The sequence below is a fragment of the Oncorhynchus tshawytscha genome, unplaced genomic scaffold, assembly GCF_018296145.1.
Source record: "Oncorhynchus tshawytscha isolate Ot180627B unplaced genomic scaffold, Otsh_v2.0 Un_contig_10867_pilon_pilon, whole genome shotgun sequence".
NCBI lineage: Eukaryota > Metazoa > Chordata > Actinopteri > Salmoniformes > Salmonidae > Oncorhynchus > Oncorhynchus tshawytscha.
In genome coordinates, this window is record NW_024609139.1 from 5,463 (window position 1) to 31,284 (window position 25,822).

Consider the following 25,822-nt stretch of genomic DNA (forward strand, 5'->3'; position numbering starts at 1 on the left):
TGACCAGCTAAACATCAAAATTATAGTTTTAACCATTTACACTGAGGGGAATTGACCTATATGGACAGGCCCAAATGTAAATGTTTCTAAAAATAAAAATACATGAGAAGAATATGCATAACCATGGTAGCAAAAGGGATCACTATATATTATTATTCCTTCTCTTTTAGCCAGGTAAATACTTGTTCCAATATTCCACAGCCGAGGGCTGTATCCCGGCACTCCATGTTGTGTCATGTTTAAGAACAGTCTTTGGCCGTGGTATATTGGCCATATACCACACCCCCTCATGCCTTATAGCTTAAATATATCATGAGCATTCAACAGCAGATTGGGTCAGGAACCAGACAGTTGAACCACATCATTTATATGTAGGTACATATGGAACCAGACAGTTGAACCACGTCATTTATATGTAGGTACATATGGAACCAGACAGTTGAACCACGTCATTTATATGTAGGTACATATGGAACAGACAGTTGAACCACATCACTTATATGTAGGTACATATGGAACAGACTCATGAACCAAACAGTTGAACCATGTCATTTGGATGTGGTAGAAAGTGATTCAGAAGAATCAGAATCAAAATGTGATTCAGCACCAGAGGTCACGGTTGCAGGTGTTTACAACAAAGCAAGATCAATGTGTTACCCAGCTAACTTGCCTAAATATTCAGAAATAACATGTTTTATAGAAATATATAAAGTGCATGGCATAATAAAACAACCAAAAACACATATCTAAGTTTAGCTTTCTTAATGAACCAGAACATCAATAGTTATTTCTGGTTGCTTATCAAAGTTAGAGCGCTAACTCATTGTTCCTGCTATGTAGCAGACCCTTCTGGGCTGCATTCAGGAGGACACGTTGGACAACCTTCAGATAGAAATGTGTTTGGTAGAACAAACATGCCTCTCTGGCATGTATAACAGTAGTTCAGAGTGGTCTATAGTGGATAAGTTGTGGTTCAGAGGGGTCTACAGTGGTCTGAAGTAGTTCAGAGTGGTCTATGGAAGTTCAGAATGGTCTAAAGAGGTCTGTAGTAGTTCAGAGTGGTCTGTAGTTGTTCAGAGTGGTCTATAGTGGTCTGTAGTTGTTCAGAGTGGTCTATAGTTGTTCAGAGTGGTCTAAAGTGGTCTGTAGTTGTTCAGAGTGGTCTATAGTAGTTCAGAGTGGTCTATAGTGGTCTCTAGTTGTTCAGAGTGGTCTATAGTGGTCTCTAGTTGTTCAGAGTGGTCTATAGTGGTCTCTAGTTGTTCAGAGTCGTCTAAAGTGGTCTGTAGTTGTTCAGAGTGGTCTATAGTCGTTCAGAGTGGTCTATAGTGGTCTGTAGCGGTGTAAGCAGACGTCTCCATTGAGGTGTGCCGTCAAGACAGTTCCCTGCGCCCCCCAACGGGCGAGCTGACACCCCAGCTCTGGGAACCAGACCCCCTGCTGGCCCTGACGCCCCCCAAGCTGCCACACACACACAGAGCCGGACCGGAAAACCCCAACCACACTGGATCCATGGACATCAACCTCCACCAGCCTAGGGAGAGAACACACACACAGAATAAACACACACCCACAAACGAGAGAGAGGTTAACACACAATTCCCTCTTCCTGCCAACTCTCCCTTTCCTCCTCCCCCTCTCACCTCTCGGTGCAGGCTTTGGGGAGGCCTAGTCTGGTTGCCAGGGCGACGGTACCAGTCAGAGGGTTGGTGGCGACCAGCGAGAACAGAGCCCCTCCCTCTTCCTCTTCCACAGCACACAGGGACGGGTGTTGTAACAGGACAAACAGCACCCCCTGTAGGACGATTGGGGACATGACAAATCTAAATTCATTCAAAGTGTATTTCTCCAGGTCTCAACACACTGCACAAAAAAACTTTAAAAAACAAGAAACAACCAATAAAACAGGACAACATCATGACTGTACATACCATCACTATATCTACAAAGGTACCCCAGCACATTGACTTGGTACCGGTTCCCCCTGTATTTAGCCTCGTTATTGTTATGTAAATGTGCTGTTTTACTTTGATTGATTAGATTTTTTTTTTTTTAACTTTAGTTTATTTAGTAAATATTTGTATTAACTATTTCTTGAACAGCATTATTGGTTAAGGGCTTGTAAGTAAGCATTTCACGGTAAGATCTACACACCTGTTGTATTCGGCGTATGTCACAAATACAATTTGAGTTACACATCGACTGTCTCAATTCTCTGTACTCTCACAATACACTTGTTCACTTCCCTTCATGGATTTAGAAGGAAAGTAGTGGACACTCCCTCTAAACCCATGGATGGGTTGTGGACAGTAGTGGACACTCCCTCTAAACCCATGGATGGGTTATGGACAGTAGTGGACACTCCCTCTAAACCCATGGATGGGTTATGGACAGTAGTGGACACTCCCTCTAACCCATGGATGGGTTATGGACAGTAGTGGACACTCCCTAAACCCATGGAGTGGACACTCCCTCTAAACCCATGGATGGGTTATGGACAGTAGTGGACACTCCCTCTAAACCCATGGATGGGTTAGTGGACAGTAGTGGACACTCCCTCTAAACCCATGGATGGGTTATGGACAGTAGTGGACACTCCCTCTAAACCCATGGATGGGTTGTGGACAGTAGTGGACACTCCCTCTAAACCCATGGATGGGTTGTGGACAGTAGTGGACACTCCCTCTAAACCCATGGATGGGTTGTGGACAGTAGTGGACACTCCCTCTAAACCCATGGATGGGTTGTGGACAGTAGTGGACACTCCCTCTAAACCCATGGATGGGTTATGGACAGTAGTGGACACTCCCTCTAAACCCATGGATGGGTTATGGACAGTAGTGGACAAACCCATGGATGGGTTATGGACAGTAGTGGACACTCCCTCTAAACCCATGGATGGGTTATGGACAGTAGTGGACACTCCCTCTAAACCCATGGATGGGTTATGGACAGTAGTGGACACTCCCTCTAAACCCATGGATGGGTTATGGACAGTAGTGGACACTCCCTCTAAAAACCCATGGATGGGTTAACAGTAGTGGACACTCCCTCTAAACTCCATGGATGGGTTGGATGGACAGTAGTGGACACTCCCTCTAAACCCATGGATGGGTTATGGACAGTAGTGGACACTCCCTCTAAACCCATGGATGGGTTATGGACAGTAGTGGACACTCCCTCTAAACCCATGGATGGGTTATGGACAGTAGTGGACACTCCCTCTAAACCCATGGATGGGTTATGGACAGTAGTGGACACTCCCTCTAAACCCATGGATGGGTTATGGACAGTAGTGGACACTCCTCTAACCCATGGATGGGTTATGGACAGTAGTGGACACTCCTCTAAACCCATGGATGGGTTATGGACAGTAGTGGACACTCCCTCTAACCCATGGATGGGTTATGGACAGTAGTGGACACTCCATCTAACCCATGGATGGGTTATGGACAGTAGTGGACACTCCATCTAACCCATGGATGGGTTATGGACAGTAGTGGACACTCCATCTAACCCATGGATGGGTTATGGACAGTAGTGGACACTCCATCTAACCCATGGATGGGTTATGGACAGTAGTGGACACTCCCTCTAACCCATGGATGGGTTATGGACAGTAGTGGACACTCCTCTAAACCCATGGATGGGTTATGGACAGTAGTGGACACTCCCTCTAAACCCATGGATGGGTTATGGACAGTAGTGGACACTCCCTCTAAACCCATGGATGGGTTATGGACAGTAGTGGACACTCCCTCTAACCCATGGATGGGTTATGGACAGTAGTGGACACTCCCTCTAACCCATGGATGGGTTATGGACAGTAGTGGACACTCCCTCTAAACCCATGGATGGGTTATGGACAGTAGTGGACACTCCCTCTAAACCCATGGATGGGTTATGGACAGTAGTGGACACTCCCTCTAAACCCATGGATGGGTTATGGACAGTAGTGGACACTCCCTCTAAACCCATGGATGGGTTATGGACAGTAGTGGACACTCCCTCTAAACCCATGGATGGGTTATGGACAGTAGTGGACACTCTAAAACCCATGGATGGGTTATGGACAGTAGTTTCTGGACACTCCCTCTCGCGGAACCCATGGATGTAATGATCCAGGGTCTTTCCACCCCTGCTGCAAACCCATGGATGGGTTATGGACAGTAGTGGACACTCCCTCTAAACCCATGGATGGGTTATGGACAGTAGTGGACACTCCCTCTAACCCATGGATGGGTTATGGACAGTAGTGGACACTCCCTCTAACCCATGGATGGGTTATGGACAGTAGTGGACACTCCTCTAAACCCATGGATGGGTTATGGACAGTAGTGGACACTCCCTCTAAACCCATGGATGGGTTATGGACAGTAGTGGACACTCCATCTAACCCATGGATGGGTTATGGACAGTAGTGGACACTCCCTCTAAACCCATGGATGGGTTATGGACAGTAGTGGACACTCCTCTAAACCCATGGATGGGTTATGGACAGTAGTGGACACTCCATCTAACCCATGGATGGGTTATGGACAGTAGTGGACACTCCCTCTAACCCATGGATGGGTTATGGACAGTAGTGGACACTCCCTCTAACCCATGGATGGGTTATGGACAGTAGTGGACACTCCCTCTAACCCATGGATGGGTTATGGACAGTAGTGGACACTCCCTCTAACCCATGGATGGGTTATGGACAGTAGTGGACACTCCCTCTAACCCATGGATGGGTTATGGACAGTAGTGGACACTCCCTCTAAACCCATGGATGGGTTATGGACAGTAGTGGACACTCCCTCTAAACCCATGGATGGGTTATGGACAGTAGTGGACACTCCCTCTAAACCCATGGATGGGTTATGGACAGTAGTGGACACTCCCTCTAAACCCATGGATGGGTTATGGACAGTAATGCTTTAAATGTGTGTGGGAGAGAGTGCACATAGAGAAAGGGCAGAGAATTGGGTGGTTTGGGACGCGGACACTGGGAGGTTTCGTAGGATGGAGTGGGACATGACAACCTCATCACTATTCAGTCAAGGTGGGTGGAGGCTGTTGGTTAGACATGGGGAATGACATGGTGAGAACACAAACACACAAAGATCAGAAACTCTCCCGTGTCCTGTGGGTTCTCTCACACATTATAGTAGGAACGAACACACTCTTTCTGGTACAGATACTACACACACACGCACGCACACTCACGCAGAGGGAGTATCCTCGGAGGCAGGTCGTATCCGTGAAACCATCTCCCAGATTGATGCTCCGCAGCAGCTGCCCCGTCGTCACGTTCCTGACACACACACACACACACACACGCACGCAGTTAACGGAGAAAATTCTCATTCAACTGTAAACAGGTTTGAGAAGGCATTTAGCAGATGCTCTTATCCAGAGAGAGACTTACAGTCAATGAATTCCACTAAGATAGGTGAGACAAGCACACATTAGTCATTGGAAGTAAAAGCTTTCCTTGATAAAGCAGCTGTCTACAAAACCAGTGCAAAGTGTCTTTGAAAACCTTTCAATTAGAGCATCCTGGTCCCGGGGACCTAAAGAGATGTTTTTGCCCCAGAACGACACCACTTATTCAAATAACCACAAGGGTGCCACCGTTTAGGTCCCCAGCACCAGGAAGCACTGAATTAGCTACGTTCTTTTGCTCACCACAGAACAACATGTCCTCCGTGGGTTGAGCCAATCAGAGCGTCAGTCTGTCCCTCCACCGCCGCCACGGTATGCACGCGCTCAGTAGGACAGACCAAAGACAGGCAGGCCTGCAGCCTGAGAGAGGTCAGAAAGACAGAGATAGAGTACACACACACACACACAGCATTAACAATGCCAGATGAGAGAAGACCCTGGTCACCCATGGTTACCTACCTGCCATCCTGTGTCAGTGTGTAGACCTGCAGCGGGGTTGTGGCGACAGAGTAGGAGGAGCTAACCAGCCTTCGGTTGGACATGCCCACCACCATGTGGATCTCCCCCTCACACAGCACTGCCTGGGACAGACTGGAGCAGCACAGTACCCTACACACACAGAGATACATGTGCACAGACACACACACACACACACACACACAGAAAAACATGTGCACAGACACACACACACACACAGAGATACATGTGCACAGACAGACACACATATTAATAGAAACATTTACAGACGCATGAACACAGAGACTGACAAGCAAAGAAGAGGGAGAGAGGAGAAAGAAGAACAGGGAGGGATGGGGGAGTGGTAGCAGTATGTGTGTGGGGGAGTGGTAGCAGTATGTGTGTGTGGGGGAGTGGTAGCAGTATGTGTGTGTGTGGGGGAGTGGTAGCAGTATGTGTGTGTGTGTGTGGGGAGTGGTAGCAGTATGTGTGTGGGATGGGGAGTGGTAGCAGTATGTGTGTGGGATGGGAGTGGTAGCAGTATGTGTGTGTGTGGGGGAGTGGTAGCAGTATGTGTGTGTGGTGGGGAGTGGTAGCAGTATGTGTGTGTGGGGGAGTGGTAGCAGTATGTGTGTGTGGGGGAGTGGTAGCAGTATGTGTGTGTGGGGGGAGTGGTAGCAGTATGTGTGTGTGTGGGGGATGTGGTAGCAGTATGTGTGTGTGTGGGGAGTGGTAGCAGTATGTGTGTGTGTGGGGGAGTGGTAGCAGTATGTGTGTGTGGGGGGAGTGGTAGCAGTATGTGTGTGGGATGGGGAGTGGTAGCAGTATGTGTGTGGGATGGGAGTGGTAGCAGTATGTGTGTGGGTGGGGGAGTGGTAGCAGTATGTGTGTGGGTGGGGGAGTGGTAGCAGTATGTGTGTGGTGGGGGAGTGGTAGCAGTATGTGTGTGGGGGGGAGTGGTAGCAGTATGTGTGTGGTGGGGGAGTGGTAGCAGTATGTGTGTGGGGTGGGGAGTGGTAGCAGTATGTGTGTGTGTGTGGGAGTGGTAGCAGTATGTGTGTGGGGTGGGGAGTGGTAGCAGTATGTGTGTGGTGGTGGGGGAGTGGTAGCAGTATGTGTGTGGGGTGGGGGAGTGGTAGCAGTATGTGTGTGGGGTGGGGGAGTGGTAGCAGTATGTGTGTGGGGTGGGGGAGTGGTAGCAGTATGTGTGTGGGGTGGGGGAGTGGTAGCAGTATGTGTGTGGGGTGGGGAGTGGTAGCAGTATGTGTGTGGGGTGGGGAGTGGTAGCAGTATGTGTGTGGGGTGGGGAGTGGTAGCAGTATGTGTGTGTGGGGGGGAGTGGTAGCAGTATGTGTGTGGGTGGGGGAGTGGTAGCAGTATGTGTGTGGGGTGGGGAGTGGTAGCAGTATGTGTGTGGGGTGGGGAGTGGTAGCAGTATGTGTGTGGGGTGGGGGAGTGGTAGCAGTATGTGTGTGGGGTGGGGAGTGGTAGCAGTATGTGTGTGGGGTGGGGAGTGGTAGCAGTATGTGTGTGTGGGGGAGTGGTAGCAGTATGTGTGTGTGTGGGGGAGTGGTAGCAGTATGTGTGTGGGGTGGGGAGTGGTAGCAGTATGTGTGTGTGGGTGGGGGAGTGGTAGCAGTATGTGTGTGGGGTGGGGGAGTGGTAGCAGTATGTGTGTGGGGTGGGGGAGTGGTAGCAGTATGTGTGTGGGGTGGGGAGTGGTAGCAGTATGTGTGTGGGGTGGAGTGGTAGCAGTATGTGTGGGTGGGGGAGTGGTAGCAGTATGTGTGTTTGGTGGGGAGTGGTAGCAGTATGTGTGTGGGTGGGGGAGTGGTAGCAGTATGTGTGTGTGGTGGGGAGTGGTAGCAGTATGTGTGTGGGGTGGGGGAGTGGTAGCAGTATGTGTGTGGGTGGGGGAGTGGTAGCAGTATGTGTGTGTGTGGGGAGTGGTAGCAGTATGTGTGTGGGTGGGGGAGTGGTAGCAGTATGTGTGTGGGGTGGGGGAGTGGTAGCAGTATGTGTGTGGGTGGGGGAGTGGTAGCAGTATGTGTGTGTGTGGGGGAGTGGTAGCAGTATGTGTGTGTGTGGGGGAGTGGTAGCAGTATGTGTGTGTGTGGGGTGGGGAGTGGTAGCAGTATGTGTGTGGGATGGGGGAGTGGTAGCAGTATGTGTGTGGGATGGGGAGTGGTAGCAGTATGTGTGTGGGATGGGGGAGTGGTAGCAGTATGTGTGTGGGATGGGGGAGTGGTAGCAGTATGTGTGTGTGGTGGGGTGGTGGTAGTGTGTGTGTGTGATGGGGGAGTGGTGGCAGTATGTGTGTGGGATGGGGGAGTGGTAGCAGTATGTGTGTGGGGGGGGGAGTGGTAGCAGTATGTGTGTGTGTGGGGGAGTGGTAGCAGTATGTGTGTGGGGTGGGGGAGTGGTAGCAGTATGTGTGTGGGGTGGGGGAGTGGTAGCAGTATGTGTGTGTGGGATGGGGGAGTGGTAGCAGTATGTGTGTGGGGGGGGGAGTGGTAGCAGTATGTGTGTGGGGTGGGGGAGTGGTAGCAGTATGTGTGTGGGGTGGGGGAGTGGTAGCAGTATGTGTGTGGGGTGGGGGAGTGGTAGCAGTATGTGTGTGGGTGGGGGAGTGGTAGCAGTATGTGTGTGTGTGGGGGAGTGGTAGCAGTATGTGTGTGGGTGGGGGAGTGGTAGCAGTATGTGTGTGTGTGGGGGGAGTGGTAGCAGTATGTGTGTGTGTGGGGGAGTGGTAGCAGTATGTGTGTGTGTGGGGGGTAGCAGTATGTGTGTGTGTGGGGGAGTGGTAGCAGTATGTGTGTGTGTGGGGGAGTGGTAGCAGTATGTGTGTGGGTGGGGGAGTGGTAGCAGTATGTGTGTGGGATGGGGAGTGGTAGCAGTATGTGTGTGGGGATGGGGGAGTGGTAGCAGTATGTGTGTGGTGGGGAGTGGTGGCAGTATGTGTGTGGGATGGGGAGTGGTAGCAGTATGTGTGTGTGGGGGAGTGGTGGCAGTATGTGTGTGGGATGGGGAGTGGTAGCAGTATGTGTGTGTGGGGGGGGAGTGGTAGCAGTATGTGTGTGGGATGGGGGAGTGGTAGCAGTATGTGTGTGGGGTGGGGAGTGGTAGCAGTATGTGTGTGGGGTGGGGGAGTGGTAGCAGTATGTGTGTGGGGTGGGGGAGTGGTAGCAGTATGTGTGTGGGGTGGGGAGTGGTAGCAGTATGTGTGTGGGATGGGGAGTGGTAGCAGTATGTGTGTGGGGTGGGGGAGTGGTAGCAGTATGTGTGTGTATGGGGGGGGAGTGGTAGCAGTATGTGTGTGGGGTGGGGGAGTGGTAGCAGTATGTGTGTGTGGCGGTGGTAGCAGTGGGTGGGGGTGTAGCAGTATGTGGGGATGGGGGAGTGGTAGCAGTATGTGTGTGGGGTGGGGGAGTGGTAGCAGTATGTGTGTGGGGTGGGGGAGTGGTAGCAGTATGTGTGTGGGGTGAGTGGGGAGTGGTAGCAGTATGTGTGTGGGGTGGGGGAGTGGTAGCAGTATGTGTGTGGGGTGGGGAGTGGTAGCAGTATGTGTGTGGGTATGGGGGAGTGGTAGCAGTATGTGTGTGTGGGGGAGTGGTAGCAGTATGTGTGTGGGTGGGGGAGTGGTAGCAGTATGTGTGTGTGCATTGGGGAGTGGTAGCAGTATGTGTGTGTGTGGGGGAGTGGTAACAGTATGTGTGTGTGATGGGGGAGTGGTAGCAGTATGTGTGTGGGATGGGGAGTGGTAGCAGTATGTGTGGGATGGGGGAGTGGTAGCAGTATGTGTGTGGGGTGGGAGTGGTAGCAGTATGTGTGTGGATGGGGAGTGGTAGCAGTATGTGTGTGGGGATGGGGAGTGGTAGCAGTGTGTGTGTGGGGGGGAGTGGTAGCAGTATGTGTGTGGGGTGGGGAGTGGTAGCAGTATGTGTGTGGGGTGGGGGAGTGGTAGCAGTATGTGTGTGGGGTGGGGAGTGGTAGCAGTATGTGTGTGGGGTGGGGAGTGGTAGCAGTATGTGTGTGGGGTGGGGGAGTGGTAGCAGTATGTGTGTGGGGTGGGGAGTGGTAGCAGTATGTGTGTGGGGTGGGGAGTGGTAGCAGTATGTGTGTGGGGTGGGGAGTGGTAGCAGTATGTGTGTGGGGTGGGGGAGTGGTAGCAGTATGTGTGTGGGGTGGGGAGTGGTAGCAGTATGTGTGTGGTGTGGGGGAGTGGTAGCAGTATGTGTGGGGGGAGTGGTAGCAGTATGTGTGTGTGTGGGGGGAGTGGTAGCAGTATGTGTGTGGGATGGGGGAGTGGTAGCAGTATGTGTGTGGGATGGGGGAGTGGTAGCAGTATGTGTGTGGGTGGGGGAGTGGTAGCAGTATGTGTGTGGGATGGGGAGTGGTAGCAGTATGTGTGTGGGATGGGGAGTGGTAGCAGTATGTGTGGGGATGGGGAGTGGTAGCAGTATGTGTGTGGGATGGGGGAGTGGTAGCAGTATGTGTGTGGGATGGGGAGTGGTAGCAGTATGTGTGTGGGATGGGGAGTGGTAGCAGTATGTGTGGGTGGGGAGTGGTAGCAGTATGTGTGTGGGATGGGGGAGTGGTAGCAGTATGTGTGTGTGTGTGTGTGGTACCTGGCCTCTCTGATTTCCAGCTGGCCCAGAGTCACACACAGAAGCCCAGGAGCGTCCGACACAGGAAAGACTGACATCACTGACTTAAACACACACACACACACACACACACATTAAACACACACACACACATATACAATGTACACTCACTGGACAGTTTATTAGGTACACCTATCTAGTATCGGTCAGACCCCCCCCATTGCCTCCAGAACAGCCTGAATTTTGGGGGGTATTCAACAAGGTGTGGGAAACGTTCCACAGGGATGTTGGTCCATGCTGATGTGATGTCATCACGCAGTTGCTTCTGATTGGACGGCGGTACATTCATGCTACCAACATCTCATCCCACAGATGCTCTACAGGGTTGAGGTTTGGGGACTGACCAGGCCACTCAAATAAACTGAACTCGCTGTTCCAGGTGATGCTTTTCCACTCCTCTCATCCAGTGTTGGTGACGGCCCACTGGAGCCTCTTCTTCTTGCTTTTAGCTGATAGGCGTGGAACCCGGTGTGGTCGTCTGCTGCAATAGCCAATCAATGACAAGGATCCATGAGTTGTGCGTTCTGAGATGCCGTTCTGCTCCGTTATTTGTCTGTTTGTGGCCCGCCTGTTAGCTTGCACGGTTCTTGTCACTCTCCTCCTCATTCAAGGGTTTTTCTTTGTGTGTTACTATTATTCTACATTGTAGAATAATAGTGAAGACATCAAAACTATGAAATGACACATATGGAATCAAAAAAAGGGTAAACAATTCAAAAGAGAGAATGCCAAGAGTGTGCAAAGCTGTCATCAAGGCAAAGGGTTGATACTTTGAAGAATTTCAAAAAATAAAATATTTTAGTTCATATTGATCTGTTTAACACTTTTTTTGGTTACTAGATGATTCCATATTTGTTATGTCGTAGTTTTGATGTCTTCACTAAAGAAACTAAAGAAAGGAAAACTCTTGAATGAGTCCAAACCTTTGACTAATACACAGTTGTTACACACACACACACTCATTAAACACAGAAACACCCATAAACAATATAAACTCACAGTTGTTACACACACACACACATTAAGACACACAACACAAAGTTACTTCTATGAAGGTCCAGGTGTGGAGTCGTCTCCAGTGTGGGGGGTTGTTCTGACCCCAAACACACACCTCCCACTCTCCTGCCACCGCGACACATACACCTACTGACAGCCACGACACACAGCACACATCCACCAGGCTGCCTCCTGCAGGGGCCTACACACACACACACACACACACACACACAAGATTATTATTACACACAGACATTCTCTGAAGTGAGTGGTGACATGGATGTTGAAATACACAACAATGGCTTGTCATCACAGTATTGACCTTCAGTGTGTGAGAGAGCTTTAAGAGACCCTCCTCGGTCATCCCATCCCTCCTCTTCTCCTCTTTCTTCCTCCACACTCTCTCCTCCTCTCCCTCTCCTCTCTCCTCGGTGGCCTGTCTGGTTGAGTGGAGAGAGGGAGCTGGCTGGCGAAGAAGCTGGATAGGGGGCGATGGAGGGGGTGTATTTGGGGTTGGAGGGAGAGATTGAGGCAGTAGTAGAGGAGTGGGAGGGAGAAAAAGTTGGGGCAGGGAATCAACAAGGTTGGGGTGGCAGAGAGCGAGGGAGGGAGGAGGGGAGGAGAGAGGGATGATTGGAGAGGGGCAGGGAGAGAGGGAGGGAGGAGAGAGGGCTTGGGTGGAGGGACTAGAGGGGAAGGGGAGGGTCAGAGTAGGGGCACAGGGAGAGCAGGAGAGGGGGAGGGTCAGAGTGGGGCGGCAGGGAGGGCAGGAGAGAGGGAGGGTCAGAGTTGGGGGCAGGGAGGGCAGGAGAGGGGGAGAGTCACCGCCTCTAAAGAAGGTAATGGGGGCTGTCAGGGAGGGAGAGGGGTATGTCGGGGTTAGGGGTCAAGGGGCTAGGGGTCATCCCTAAGGAAGGTAAGGGGGGAATGGAGGAGAGGGAAAGGGAGAGGGTGTGTCCGTGAGGGGTGTGGCTGGTTAGGGAGGGGCTAAGGAGGAGCAGGGAAGGGCTGGGGGGGACAGCACACTCTGCATCTGTCTCCGTCCGGAGGGAAGGGCACTCAGTAGTGCACACGGAAGGACATTTTGTAAGGCACTCGACAGAGAACTCCGTAGGGCACGGAGAAAGGCACTTAGTCTTTGTGTGGAAGGATGGACACTCGGGAGGGCACTCGGTCTCGGTTTCAGTTTGAAGGGAAGGGCACTCAGTAGTGAGTAGGCCTGTCTGCTGGTCTACTGAAGGAAAGTCTATAGACTGGCCTACTAAAACGGTAAGCTGATGGCCAATAAGCAGGTCTACAGATTGGTCTGTAGACTGATGGCCAGTAGGCTGGTCTACAGGGTGGTCTGTAGACTGATGGCCTACATGCTGGTCTACAGGGTGGTCTGTAGACTGATGGCCAGTAGGCTGGTCTACGGGTTGGTCTGTAGACTGATGGCCAGTAGGCTGGTCTACGGGTTGGTCTGTAGACTGATGGCCTATATGCTGGTCTACAGGGTGGTCTGTAGACTGATGGCCAGTAGGCTGGTCTACAAGGTGGTCTGTAGACTGGCAAACTGAATGGTACTCCGAATGGAGGTCTGTAGAATGGTCTAGTGCGTCTGTAGACTGCTGGCCTATAGGGTGGTCTATAAGATGCTGGCCTATAGATCTGTCTATAGACTGTTCTACCGGAGTGACGCAGTCTGTGACAGGAGGGGTTAGGCTGAGAGGGAGGGGCTCAGGCGTAGGCGCTTTAGACGTCTGACCGCCTGTGTTGCCATGGAGACCGTGGACCGAGCCTCTGTTGTGGCGACGACGCATGTTGTAAGGTGAGAAGGGTTCCGGTTCGGCAACGGCAGATGAGGCGCGAAGCTTCTGGAGCTTTAGCTGTCCGAACTGGTCGTCGGGGAGATGGAAATCCTGGAGGCCAAAGGTTGAGATGACGCAGCCCAGACTCCCAGGGTGCACTGCTGGTCCTCCAGGGGAGAGGGAGGAGGGCAGGAGGAGAGACCACACACTCTCCACACACACACACACACACACAGAACATGAGTGAAAGAATGAAAAAGTTAGCTGTGAAGTCACAGTTAAGTGTAACAGCCTTCAGATACACAACATGGCTCAGTCCCACCTTTGCTCTGCTTTGATGTGTGAATGAGGGGAGAGACACAGCTCCTTCTGAAGATGGGATAAAGCCGTTCCTCCACACCTCCAGAGAGAGTCCAGCGCTCCGGACATCCACCCCCAGGGAGAGGCTGTGAGGCTGGGCTAATAGTGGCCGGTGTCTGGATGTTGTCTGGGACTGGTGCTGGGGGATCTGAGTCCAAACTTAGAGAGCGGCCAAGTCTCGGCCTCCTTCCTCTCCTCCTCCGGCCTCTGATAGGCCGAACACTGCAGGCTCTGGAGGGTAAACTCTCACTCTGATTAGTCCCTGACTCAGCGGTAAGCAACTGATTGGCTGATGGCTCCTCAACCGGTGTGGGATTGTTCGGTGAGTTTGAGGTCAGTTGACTTGAGCACGGGCGGTGATTGGAGGGTTGTGCTAGTGAGTCGGACTGTGAAGTTGAGAGTGAGTGTGTGTTAGACATCCGGACCCTGCTCCTTCTGTGGCGCCCCCTGTTGAGTTGGTTCAGAATGACAGCCTGCAGGTCTCTGAAAGTAGCATTAACAAAACACCTTACATTAGATTTGTGAACCACAGACGGAGCAGGCTCACACACGGAACACCCTCACATACAACTTACTGAGACGGCGTTTTGTTGATGGTGGTGGAAAACGCTAAATGATGGAATTTCACGTGGACAAATGGTTATGCATCCCTCCAATAGAGTTCCAGACACTTAAAGAATCTTCACCAAGGCGCTGTTCTGGTGGCTCGTGGTGGCCAATGCTTTATATTGGCGTTTCTTTTGTTCTACCTAATATACAGTGCATTCATCAAGTATTCAGACCCCTGGACTTTTTCTAACACTTTGTGTTACAGCTAGAGTTGAAACTGTATGAACATTTCATATCACCATTATAGTGACCCAAATGATCACGGTTATCAGTATTATTTGTATTATCAGTATTATCGTGGTTATCAGTATTATCGGAGTTATCAGTATTATCGTGGTTATCAGTATTATCGGTATTATCGCAGTACTGTTAAGATGTTCAAAAAGTACTGATACACTGAAATCATTTCACCAACCAATTTTATACTGAAAACCAACAACCAAATACAATTATCAGCACTTTTAAAAAGAATATCCTTAACATTAAAGATGGCGCCATGTGGCCATGCACTAAGTATCCATAGTGCAGGTTAAAATGAACACAACCTTAAGCAACACAAGTAAAGCCATGTGCATGTAAGAACAATACAACCATATGTAAACCCATCCAATGTGCAGGTGATGACAATAACATAACACAATATGTAAACAAATCAAACGAACAACACTGATTGTATATCTGTTCTCTCCTTCATATAGAAACAAGGTGCTGCTGGCCTAACATCCTGTATGTCTGTTCTCTCCTTGATATAGAAACAAGGTGCTGCTGGCCTAACATCCTGTATGTCTGTTCTCTCCTTCATATAGAAACAAGGTGCTGCTGGCCTAACATCCTGTATGTCCTTGTTCAAGGTCTGGCCTTCATCCTGTATGTCTGTTCTCTCCTTCATATAGAAACAAGGTGCTGCTGGCCTAACATCCTGTATGTCTGTATAACATCCTGTATGTCTGTTCTCTCCTTCATATAGAAACAAGGTGCTGCTGGCCTAACATCCTGTATGTCTGTTCTCTCCTTCATATAGAAACAGGTGCTGCTGGCCTAACATCCTGTATCCCTAGAAACAAGGTGCTGCTGGCCTAACATCCTGTGTCTGTTCTCTCCTTCATATAGAAACAAGGTGCTGCTGGCCTAACATCCTGTATGTCTGTTCTCTCCTTCATATAGAAACAAGGTGCTGCTGGCCTAACATCCTGTATGTCTGTTCTCTCCTTCATATAGAAACAAGGTGCTGCTGGCCTAACATCCTGTATGTCTGTTCTCTCCTTCATATAGAAACAAGGTGCTGCTGGCCTAACATCCTGTATGTCTGTTCTCTCCTTCATATAGAAACAAGGTGCTGCTGGCCTAACATCCTGTATGTCTGTTCTCTCCTTGATATAGAAACAAGGTGCTGCTGGCCTAACATCCTGTATGTCTGTTCTCTCCTTCATATAGAAACAAGGTGCTGCTGGCCTAACATCCTGTATGTCTGTATGTCTGTTCTCTGTTCCTTCATATAGAAACAAGGTGCTGCTGGCCTAACATCCTGTATGTCTGTTCTCTCCTTCATATAGAAACAAGGTGCTGCTGGCCTAACATCCTGTATGTCTGTTCTCTCCTTGATATAGAAACAAGGTGCTGCTGGCCTAACATCCTGATATATGCTGGCCTAACATCTGTTCTCTCCTTGATATAGAAACAAGGTGCTGCTGGCCTAACATCCTGTATGGTTCTCTCCTTGATATAGAAACAAGGTGCTGCTGGTATGTCTGTTAGAAACAAGGTGCTGCTGGCCTAACATCCTGATATAGAAACAAGGTGCTGCTGGCCTAACATCCTGTATGTCTGTTCTCTCCTTCATATAGAAACAAGGTGCTGCTGGCCTAACATCCTGTATGTCTGTTCTCTCCTTCATATAGAAACAAGGTGCTGCTGGCCTAACATCCTGTATGTCTGTTCTCTCCTTGATATAGAAACAAGGTGCTGCTGGCCTAACATCCTGTATCTATGCATCTTTGTTCACTTGAAACTGAAATGTAAAAATGTCAACATATTTACTCTGTCTGGTTTAAATAGTGATCTGCAAGGGGAGACAAAGTGCTCGCTGGCACTGAACACTCTCTCTGACGGCACGCTGGTTGCTGCGATGCATAAAAGCTTCCTGGCAACCCTGGCAAGGCGAGGCAGCTCTGATGCAGGGCCCCTCCACCACACCAGTGGATCCTCTTCAGCTGGAATGGATGGCAGAGACCGGTAGACCTTGATCTCTTCTTTCACTCTGTATTCTGGGGAGGTCAGAATCTGACCCTCTTCACCTCTCTGCTGCCTTGTTGAGGTAATCCTTCTCAGCAACCCAGCCAGGCCTTTCCTCTCCGATGCCGCTGTGGGGGTGGTGGAGGCGTTGCTGGTGCTTTGTGGTTCTTCCCTGACTTGTGCAGCTGTCAGCTTCAAAGCCTCCTGGACACAGCTGTCAGTGTCAACGTTTGCAGCCTCAGGCTCATCTAACAAGCTCCTTTTGAAGCAGGGGACAATGAAACAAGCCATGTGCACGACTCTCTTTGCCTTCTCTGTGTATGTTGTTAAGGTCTTCTCTCATTACCCTTTTCATCTCCTTAGTCAGGGACGGCTCCGTATCCATTTCCACCAGAACATCACGGGTGATGTGGTCCAGGACATATTCTCAAAAAAACTCTGATGTTGTGAGCCGAGTGATCTTCTGGGAAGAACTGTGTTTCCAGGCAGTTTGATTCCAGTTGCCAGTCTGGGGTGAGGTAATGGATAGTGACGCTGATGTAGGGTTGAACCACCCCCACTTTCACTGGTCCAGAGGTCAGTAGTTGCAGCAAAACATGTGCCTTGAGCCCAAAATTTTCCAACATCAGCTTTAACCTGGTTGTACAGGTTTGGGATGTCAGTCTTGGAAAATAATGTTGGTGATGGCACTTTGTCGTGGGGCACAGCAACCTTCACCAGCCACAGAAATCCAGGCCTCTCAACAATATGAAATGGCATCATGTCCTTTGCAATGTAATATGAAAGGGCTGCAGTGAGGTCTTGAGCATGTTTTGATGTGGGTGCATTAGCAGCCTGCTTTTTAAATGCTTGCTGGAGTGTCTGTCACAATCGTAGATGAGGGACCAGTAGCGTCACTGGGTTTACTGCATGACCCTCTGTAAACAAGGGAATAGCAAATGTATTATTATTAGTGTTGTTAGATTATAATTATAAACTCAGTCTATCTTCTGTGTTGCATTTGAGTATATGCAATGACCCCATGCACAATTGACATAAATACAAATGAGTCTTAAGAAGACAGTGATAGTAATTGCAGTGAGCCCAACAATTGACATAGATACAGGAGTCTTGTAGAGGAGTCAAGTGTTTCTCCTGTTGGAACATTTTAACAACCAAGTGGTCGACTGAGGGATTTTAAATGAACAAAACATGGTTGTTTGGGTGACTAAACTACAGAACGTGTTATCGTGTGCAACGGGAGAATAGTCTGCAGACACACGACACATACAGCAGCAGATCAACGTGTAGTGTTTTTACAGGACTAGGTAACACTGAACGCTTCAGTTTACATTATTGACAAGCTATTAGCAAGTTAGACAAACCATGACATACCCCCCCAATCCCAAAGTCCACACATCATGCATTGAGCTAAAAGTGAACTTACCTTGCATTCGCTATAAAGTAGTGGGTGGCGGTCACGAAGATGACTCCAGAGATTTGAAGTGTTGCCCCCTTTCGCAGCAATTATTTTGTTGCATGTTCTGCAGACAGGGTGACCATCTTCGATTAAGTTTCCCTCAGCAGTCAGGGGGAAAACCCAAAATACAACCACAGCTCAGATTTGGTCCTCTTAGAAGGCTGAAAAAATCTCCCTTCCGCCATGTTTTCACCCAAAACCAAGCCCACGTTGCATCAGACTGCTGCACGCCGCGGTCAAACACGGTTTTAATCAGAATATACATTTGAAACGATAATACTAATCGTTGGGAATTTTACCGTGGTTAAATCGTGAAACCGGTAACCATTTCATCCCTAGTTACAGCCTTATTCTAAAATTGATTAAATAGTCCCCCCCCCACCCTCCACCCTCATCAATCTACACACAATATCCCATAAAGACAAAGCAAAAACTGGTTTAGACATTTTTCTACATTTCTATAAATATATATATATATATATATATTTTTTTTTATATCACTTTTACATAAGTATTCAGACCCTTTACTCAGTACTTTGTTGAAGCTCCTGTGGCAGCGATTACAGCCTCAAGTCTTCTTGGGGTATGATGCTACAAGCTTGGCACATCTGTATTGGGGGAGTTTCTCCCATTCTTCTCTGCAGATCCTCTCAAGCTCTGTCAGGTTGGATGGGGAGCGTCGCTGCACAGCTATTTTCAGGTCACTCCAGGGATGTTCGATCGGATTCAAGTCCGGGCTCTGGCTGGGCCACTCAAGGACATTCAGAGACTTTTTCTGAAGCCACTCCTGTGTTGTCTTGGCTGTGTGTTTTGTCCTGTTGGAAGGTGAAGCTTCACCCCAGGCAGAGGTCCTGAGCAGGTTTTCATCAAGAATCTCTTTATGTTGCACTGTTCATCTTTCCCTCCATCCTGACTAGTCTCCCAGTCCCTGCAGATGAAAAACATCCCTTCAACATGATGCTGCCACCACCATGCTTCACCATAGGGATGATGCCAGGTTTCCTCCAGACGTGACGCTTGGCATTCAGGCCAAATAGTTGAATCTTCGTTTCATAAGACCAGAACATCTTGTTTCTCATGGTCTGAGAGTCCTTTAGGTGCCTTTCGGGAAAACTCCTAGCAGGCTGTCATGTGCCTTTTACTGAGGAGTGGCTTCCGTCCAACACTCTACTATAAAAGGCCTGATTGGTGGAGTGCTGCAGAGATGGTTTTCCTTCTGGAAGGTTCTCCCATCTCCACAGAGGAACTCTGGAGCATTGTCAAAGCTTGGTCACCACCCTGACCAAGGCCCTTCTCCCCCGATTGCTCCGTTTGGCCGAGCGGCCAAAAAGAGAGAGCCTTGGTGGTTCCAAACTTCTTCCATTTAAGAATGATGGAGGCCACTGTGTTCTTGGGGACCATCGATGCTGCAGAATGTTTTGGTACCCTTCCCCGGATCTGTGCCTCAACACAATCCTGTCACAGAAGCTGCACAGGCAATTACTTCGACCTCATGGCTTCGTTTTAGCTCTTCTGGACCCCACACGAGTTAAACACACACATCATATGCTGCTTCTAGTGTGTTCTTTAAATTTAATCTTATTATTATCTATCCTGATGCCTAGTCACTTTACCCTGCCTTCATGTACATACAGTATCTACCTCGTAACTCTGCACAGTGATCTGGTACTGGTACTCCCTGTATATAGCTGCACAGTGATCTGGTACTCCCTGTATATAGCTGCACAGTGATCTGGTACTCCCTGTATATAGCTGCACAGTGATCTGGTACTCCCTGTATATAGCTGCACAGTGATCTGGTACTCCCTGTATATAGCTGCACAGTGATCTGGTACTCCCTGTATATAGCTGCACAGTGATCTGGTACTCCCTGTATATAGCTGCACAGTGATCTGGTACTGGTACTCCCTGTATATAGCTGCACAGTGATCTGGTACTCGTACTCCCTGTATATAGCTGCACAGTGATCTGGTACTCCCTGTATATAGCTGCACAGTGATCTGGTACTGGTACTCCCTGTATATAGCTGCACAGTGATCTGGTACTGCTACTCCCTGTATATAGCTGCACAGTGATCTGGTACTGCTACTCCCTGTATATAGCTGCACAGTGATCTGGTACTCCCTGTATATACTGCACCTGTATATAGCTGCACAGTGATCTGGTACTGTACACCCTGTATATAGCTGCACAGTGATCTGGTACTGGTACTCCTGTATATAGCTGCACAGTGATCTGGTACTGGTACTCCCTGTATATAGCTGCACAGTGATCTGGTACTGCTACTCCCTGTATATAGCTGCACAGTGATCTGGTACTGCTACTCCTGTATATAGCTGCACAGTGATCTGGTACTGCTACTCCCTGTATATAGCTGCACAGTGATCTGGTACTGGTACTCCCTGTATATAGCTGCACAGTGATCTGGTACTGGTACTCCCTGTATATAGCTGCACAGTGATCTGGTACTGGTACTCCCTGTATATAGCTGCACAGTGATCTGGTACTGGTACTCCCTGTATATAGCTGCACAGTGATCTGGTACTGGTGCTCCCTGTATATAGCTGCACAGTGATCTGGTACTGGTACCCTACTCCTCGGATGGGGCCACAGTGTCTCCTGACCCCTCCTGTCTCAGCCTCCAATATTTATGCTGCAGTAGTTTATGTGTCGGGGGGCTAGGGTCAGTTTGTTATATCTGGAGTACTTCTCCTGTCCTATTCGGTGTCCTGTGTGAATCTAAGTGTGCGTTCTCTAATTCTCTCCTTCTCTCTTTCTTTCTCTCTCTTGGAGGACCTGAGCCCTAGGACCATGCCCCAGGACTACCTGACATGATGACTCCTTGCTGTCCCCAGTCCATCTGACCGTGCTGCTGCTCCAGTTTCAACTGTTCTGCCTTATTATTGTACGACCATGCTGGTCATTTATGAACATTTGAACATCTTGGCCATGTTCTGTTATAATCTCCACCCGGCACAGCCTGAAGAGGACTGGCCACCCCACATAGCCTGGTTCCTCTCTAGGTTTCTTCCTAGGTTTTGGCCTTTCTAGGGAGTTTTTCCTAGCCACCGTGCTTCTACACCTGCATTGCTTGCTGTTTGGGGTTTTAGGCTGGGTTTCTGTACAGCACTTTGAGATATCAGCTGATGTACGAAGGGCTATATAAATAAATTTGATTTGGTACTCCCTGAATATAGCTTAATTCTTCTGTATTTTATTCCTTGTGTTACTATTTGTATTTTTCTTATCTTATTATTTTTAACTGTGCATCATTGGGAAGGGCTTTCAAACTTGTATTTGATTATTGGTCTAAAAGTAGCTAAAACAGCCAATTTCATCATGAAATGGTTTGTGACCATGTAAAAATCATATCAAACATTCTTCCCCCCAATTAAATGTATGTGTGAGAATTGCCAGAACAAGCAGAGATACCAAAAATATATATTCGTCCCACCCTGGCGTGGAATCACCCAGGCAACCTGTGGATCTGAGACGAAGGCATGCGTCGCCGTCTAGTGGTTCTGAAGTAGTACTCAACAATAGAGTACAATACAATACAATCAAGTATAACAACAACAGATATTAAAAGGTGACCACTAACCTGTGGCTCTGTGAAGAGGCCATGCGTCTTGTGGTTCTGATGTAGTATTCTACTGGGAACGGCAGACCTTCCACCAGAGTGCACGAGTCCAGGACTCCCCCAGTGTTACACAACCCAACAGCCCCTAACACGGAGTCTCCCACAGCTACTGAATCACTTCCCTCTTCTCTCTCATTCTCTCCATCTCTCCTCAGAGAAGGAAGGGGTGAACCTATCTCCTTCTGTCCATATGTCCTCTGTTCTTCTCTCTCCTCTCCATCTCTCCTCAGAGAAGTAAGGGGTGAACCGATCTCCTTCTGTCCATATGTCCTCTGTTCTTCTCTCTCATTCTCTCCATCTCTCCTCAGAGAAGGAAGGGGTGAACCATCTCCTTCTGTCCATATCTCTCATTCTCTCCATCTCTCCTCAGAGAAGGAAGGGGTGAACCGATCTCCTTCTGTCCATATGTCCTCTGTTCTTCTCTCTCCTCTCCATCTCTCCTCAGAGAAGGAAGGGGTGAACCGATCTCCTTCTGTCCATATGTCCTCTGTTCTTCTCTCATTCTCTCCATCTCTCCTCAGAGAAGGAAGGGGTGAACCGATCTCCTTCTGTCCATATGTCCTCTGTTCTTCTCTCTCCTCTCCATCGCTCTGTTTCATTGCCTCTTTATCTGGAATTTCCCTCTCATTCTCCTCCCTCTCTAGCTCTTTCTTCACACCCTCCTTCTCTTCCTCCATATTTCTCTTCTCTCCGTCCTCTTCTTTCTCTGTTTGTGCATCCAGCTCCAGCCCATCCTCGCTGGTCTCCGTGTCGTACCTCCCCCCTGCCCCCTCGCCGCCCTGGACCCTCCCCGTCCGCTCCCAGCGCAGCCGGCTTCTCCGTGACCTCAGCCGGAGGGAGTGGCTTCGTCTGTGAGAGTTAAGGTCAGGTGTCCGAGGGCAAGAGTCATCGACGGGGAGGAGGAAGCGGATGGACGGACTCCTCCGCCTGGGGTTCTCAGATTCCACCGGACACGATGTCGAGTCTGCACACATACACACACAGTACAATGTCATTTCCAATACACATTACAACCTGAACACACACACTACAACCTTAATAATATAATAGTGGTAAGCTCAAATATGCTAACGTCACAATTTCTAATACGGGCAGACTGACCTCCAGCAGGGCCTGGTGGTGAGGCTGAACCTGGGGCTGTCCTAGCAGGAGTACCAATGGAGAGGGGAGGTAGAGCTGGGTTGGGAAAGGTGCTGGCTGGGACTGGGTCTGTCTGGTCCTGGAGGTTCTGCTCAGAGATCCGACTCCTCACATGCTTCCGCACGGCATCTGAACGCTCAGCTCGCTGTGTGTGTGTGTGTGTGTGTATAGGGGGGATAATGTACATCAATGTTGTCAAACACGTGCAGTACTACACAACACAGGTATCAGTCATGGTTGTGGTGCTTACTACACACAAGACTAACCCACTGGTTGTGGTGCTTACTACACACACTACTAACCCACCAGTACATACATATCCCCCCACACACACACACACACACACCATATCTCTCACCTGTAATCTCTGAACTGTCCTGGAGTACTCCCTCTGTAGCAGGGCCAGTTTCCGCCTCAACTGGGGAGAGACACACACACACACTTATCATGCTACTTGAGAAGGAAGGTAGGCCTAGCTACAAGACATTTTAAGACCGCTTACACAAGGCCCTACTATATGTAAACAATACACCTACCGCCTCCTTGTCATCGCAATGGAGCACGCGCTCCAAATTATCCTCCATTCTTGTCACGCGATCCTAACGGTCACCTTTGACAGTTAGCGAGAGGTTTTCAAAAAAAAACGATAGATTTAGCAAGTGAACAAGAATCATAGCTAGCGTTAGCTTACAAACTAGCTAGTTAGCTAACAAACTACTGCAACGTTAACTAACGTTACCTCACATTTTAAGAATAGTAGCTAGTCGCTAATTATTTGATAAAACGTACCATTCAAAGCCATTTGTTCCTGTATTTATCGGCGTCAATATGCTAGTTAGTCACGTTTTTTTGAAGGGGGCAGGAAGGATTCCAATCCAGTCGCTGTTTTTTCTGGTTCAATCAATGAACAAAGCAGACCAGACCCAGCTGCTACCGCATTGGTGTCTATGGGAGCGCCACCCTGTTAAGCAGACCGTCAATTGATACTTTTTAAAAAACGGCCTTAGTGAACTCTTATTTTATTTATCCACCATTTTTGTCCAAACTCTCCCGCGACTTCACGGTCCAGACAAGACCAATCGATAACCGAAAAAAAAAAATGCAACAGCCGGTTGACTGACTGCTTCTCAGAAGGAAGGCTGGCGAGGGTGGGGGGTCTATCTTCTTCTTTGGTATCATGGCGTTCACACATTTTGTTTGTGGATGCCGCCACCTACTGTGCGATAGTGTGTGTTCAATCACGTTACATTTATGATACAAACAGGGAGAAAAAAATTGGGCTGGTTGGTGGCCTGGAATGGAATACATGGGACGTTATCAAACATATAGAAACCATAGCTGTGTTTGAATACTACACAATGAGTACATACTATTAGTTAATTTTAGTATACTGTAAACGAATGGTATCATTTCAGTTGAGAGTACTAGCGCTTCACCTGTCTACCGGAAGTTGATGCTGTTGCTATGCAACTTCTTGCTAGCTTGTTGGCATAACAAATAACTAGCTGAAATTTTACGATTTTGGGTGTGTTTGTAAATTCAATCTGGAGTGCCAGAGTGAGCTCTGGGCCTTTTTGTAAATCAGGAGTACGGTTCTGACCTCACGAGTTCTGACCTCACAATAATGGCAGTCAAGCACACGAGCTAACTGGCTAGCTAGCTAGCTCCAAACACAAATGAGAGAACACCTCACTCTGACCATTTAACGCTTTTTTGGGGCCTACTTTTACTAACACCGGCCATGTATTCAATAGGTGTTGAGCCGCACACTCAAACGAGAGTGCTCTGAAATCGGAGTAGATAGACAGAATTATGTATTTGATGTATTAGTAGCCAACTAACTTTAGGTAACTAGCTAACATACCGGTACATACTGATGTAATGCTATGCGGTTCGTAAGGATAGCGTAGCTAACAAACCCAATAGAACATCTTTGGAGGGAGCTGAAAGTACGTATTGCCCAGCGACAGCCACGAAACCTGAAGGATCTGGAGGAGTGGGCCAAAATCCCTGCTGCAGTGTGTGCAAACCTGGTCAAGAAATACAGGAAACATATTATCTCTGTAATTGCAAACAAACGTTTCTGTACCAAATATTAAGGTCTGCTTTTCTGATGTATCAAATACTTATGTCATGCAATAAAATGCAAATGAATTACTTAAAAATCATACAATGTGATTTTCTGGATTTTTGTTTTAGATTCCATCTCTCACAATTGAAGTGCACCTATGATAAAAATTACAGACCTCTACATGCTTTGTAGGTGGGAAAACCTGCAAAATTGGCAGTGTATCAAATACTTGTTCTCCCCACTGTAGCTCAGTATTTGTATTGATTTATTTCTTTTGTAGTCTTTTTTGCTCATCTTTGTCAAGGGTGCCAATAACTTTGGACCTGACTGTATTTAGTGCCTTAATTTTCACCAGGGCCTATAGAGCTTCTTTCTAAAGTAGTGCAGGGAATAGGGTGCCATTCTGGATGCATTATTGAATAAGCGGCTGTCAGTGAGGGGGAGAATGAAATTTGTAATTTGTGATTGGATTGTGGTGCTCCTTTCATATCTTTCTCCCGCTCTCTTCCTTTATATTACCCTCACTCTTCCCCCTCCCTCTCTCCCTAGACTGACACCCCCCCATCTCTCAACTGACACCCCTCCCTCCCTCTCTCTCTAGACTGACACCCCCCATCTCTCAACTGACCCTCCCTCCCTCCTCTAGACTGACACCCCTCCCTCCCTAGACTGACACCCCCATCTCTCTGACAACTGACACCCCTCCCTCTCTAGACTGACACCCCCCATCTCTCAACTGACACCCCTTCCTCTCTAGACTGACACCCCCCTCCCTCCCTCCCTCCCTAGACTGACACCCCCCATCTCTCAGACTGACACCCCCCCCCTCCCTCTCTCCCTAGACTGACATCTCTCCTGACACCCCTCCCTCTCCTGACACCCCTCCCTCCCTCTCCTGACATCCACCCCCCCCATCTCTCAACTGACACCCCCTCTCTCCCCTCCCTCCCTCCCTCTCTCTCTAGACTGACA

At 48.9% G+C, this 25,822-nt stretch overlaps 2 protein-coding genes across 7 annotated transcripts; both read right to left on the reverse strand.

The window, feature by feature from the left end:
* LOC112263864 (partner and localizer of BRCA2) lies at nt 1–12,243 on the reverse strand. The gene is made up of 8 exons (XM_042314317.1): nt 11,872–12,243; nt 11,599–11,751; nt 10,515–10,597; nt 5,890–6,039; nt 5,674–5,790; nt 5,212–5,299; nt 1,644–1,795; nt 1–1,534 (listed from the first exon to the last, which is right to left on the reverse strand). The coding sequence occupies exons 1-8, from the start codon at nt 11,911–11,913 to the stop codon at nt 1,324–1,326; spliced, it is 996 nt and encodes a 331-aa protein (XP_042170251.1). The 5' UTR covers nt 11,914–12,243; the 3' UTR covers nt 1–1,323.
* LOC121844328 (inner centromere protein-like) lies at nt 12,121–23,946 on the reverse strand. Of its 6 annotated transcripts, XM_042314315.1 has the most exons (9): nt 23,569–23,946; nt 23,316–23,389; nt 23,138–23,197; nt 22,741–22,924; nt 22,178–22,603; nt 21,887–21,964; nt 21,601–21,811; nt 13,662–14,182; nt 12,121–13,551 (listed from the first exon to the last, which is right to left on the reverse strand). In XM_042314315.1, the coding sequence occupies exons 2-9, from the start codon at nt 23,361–23,363 to the stop codon at nt 12,380–12,382; spliced, it is 2,700 nt and encodes an 899-aa protein (XP_042170249.1). In that variant the 5' UTR covers nt 23,364–23,389; nt 23,569–23,946; the 3' UTR covers nt 12,121–12,379. The 6 variants fall into 6 exon arrangements, with proteins under 6 accessions (XP_042170249.1, XP_042170247.1, XP_042170245.1 ...); XM_042314313.1 differs by having other exon boundaries at nt 12,121–13,500; nt 21,601–21,964; nt 23,569–23,945; XM_042314311.1 differs by having other exon boundaries at nt 21,601–21,964; nt 23,569–23,945.
* Nucleotides 23,947–25,822: the final 1,876 nt, after the last annotated feature.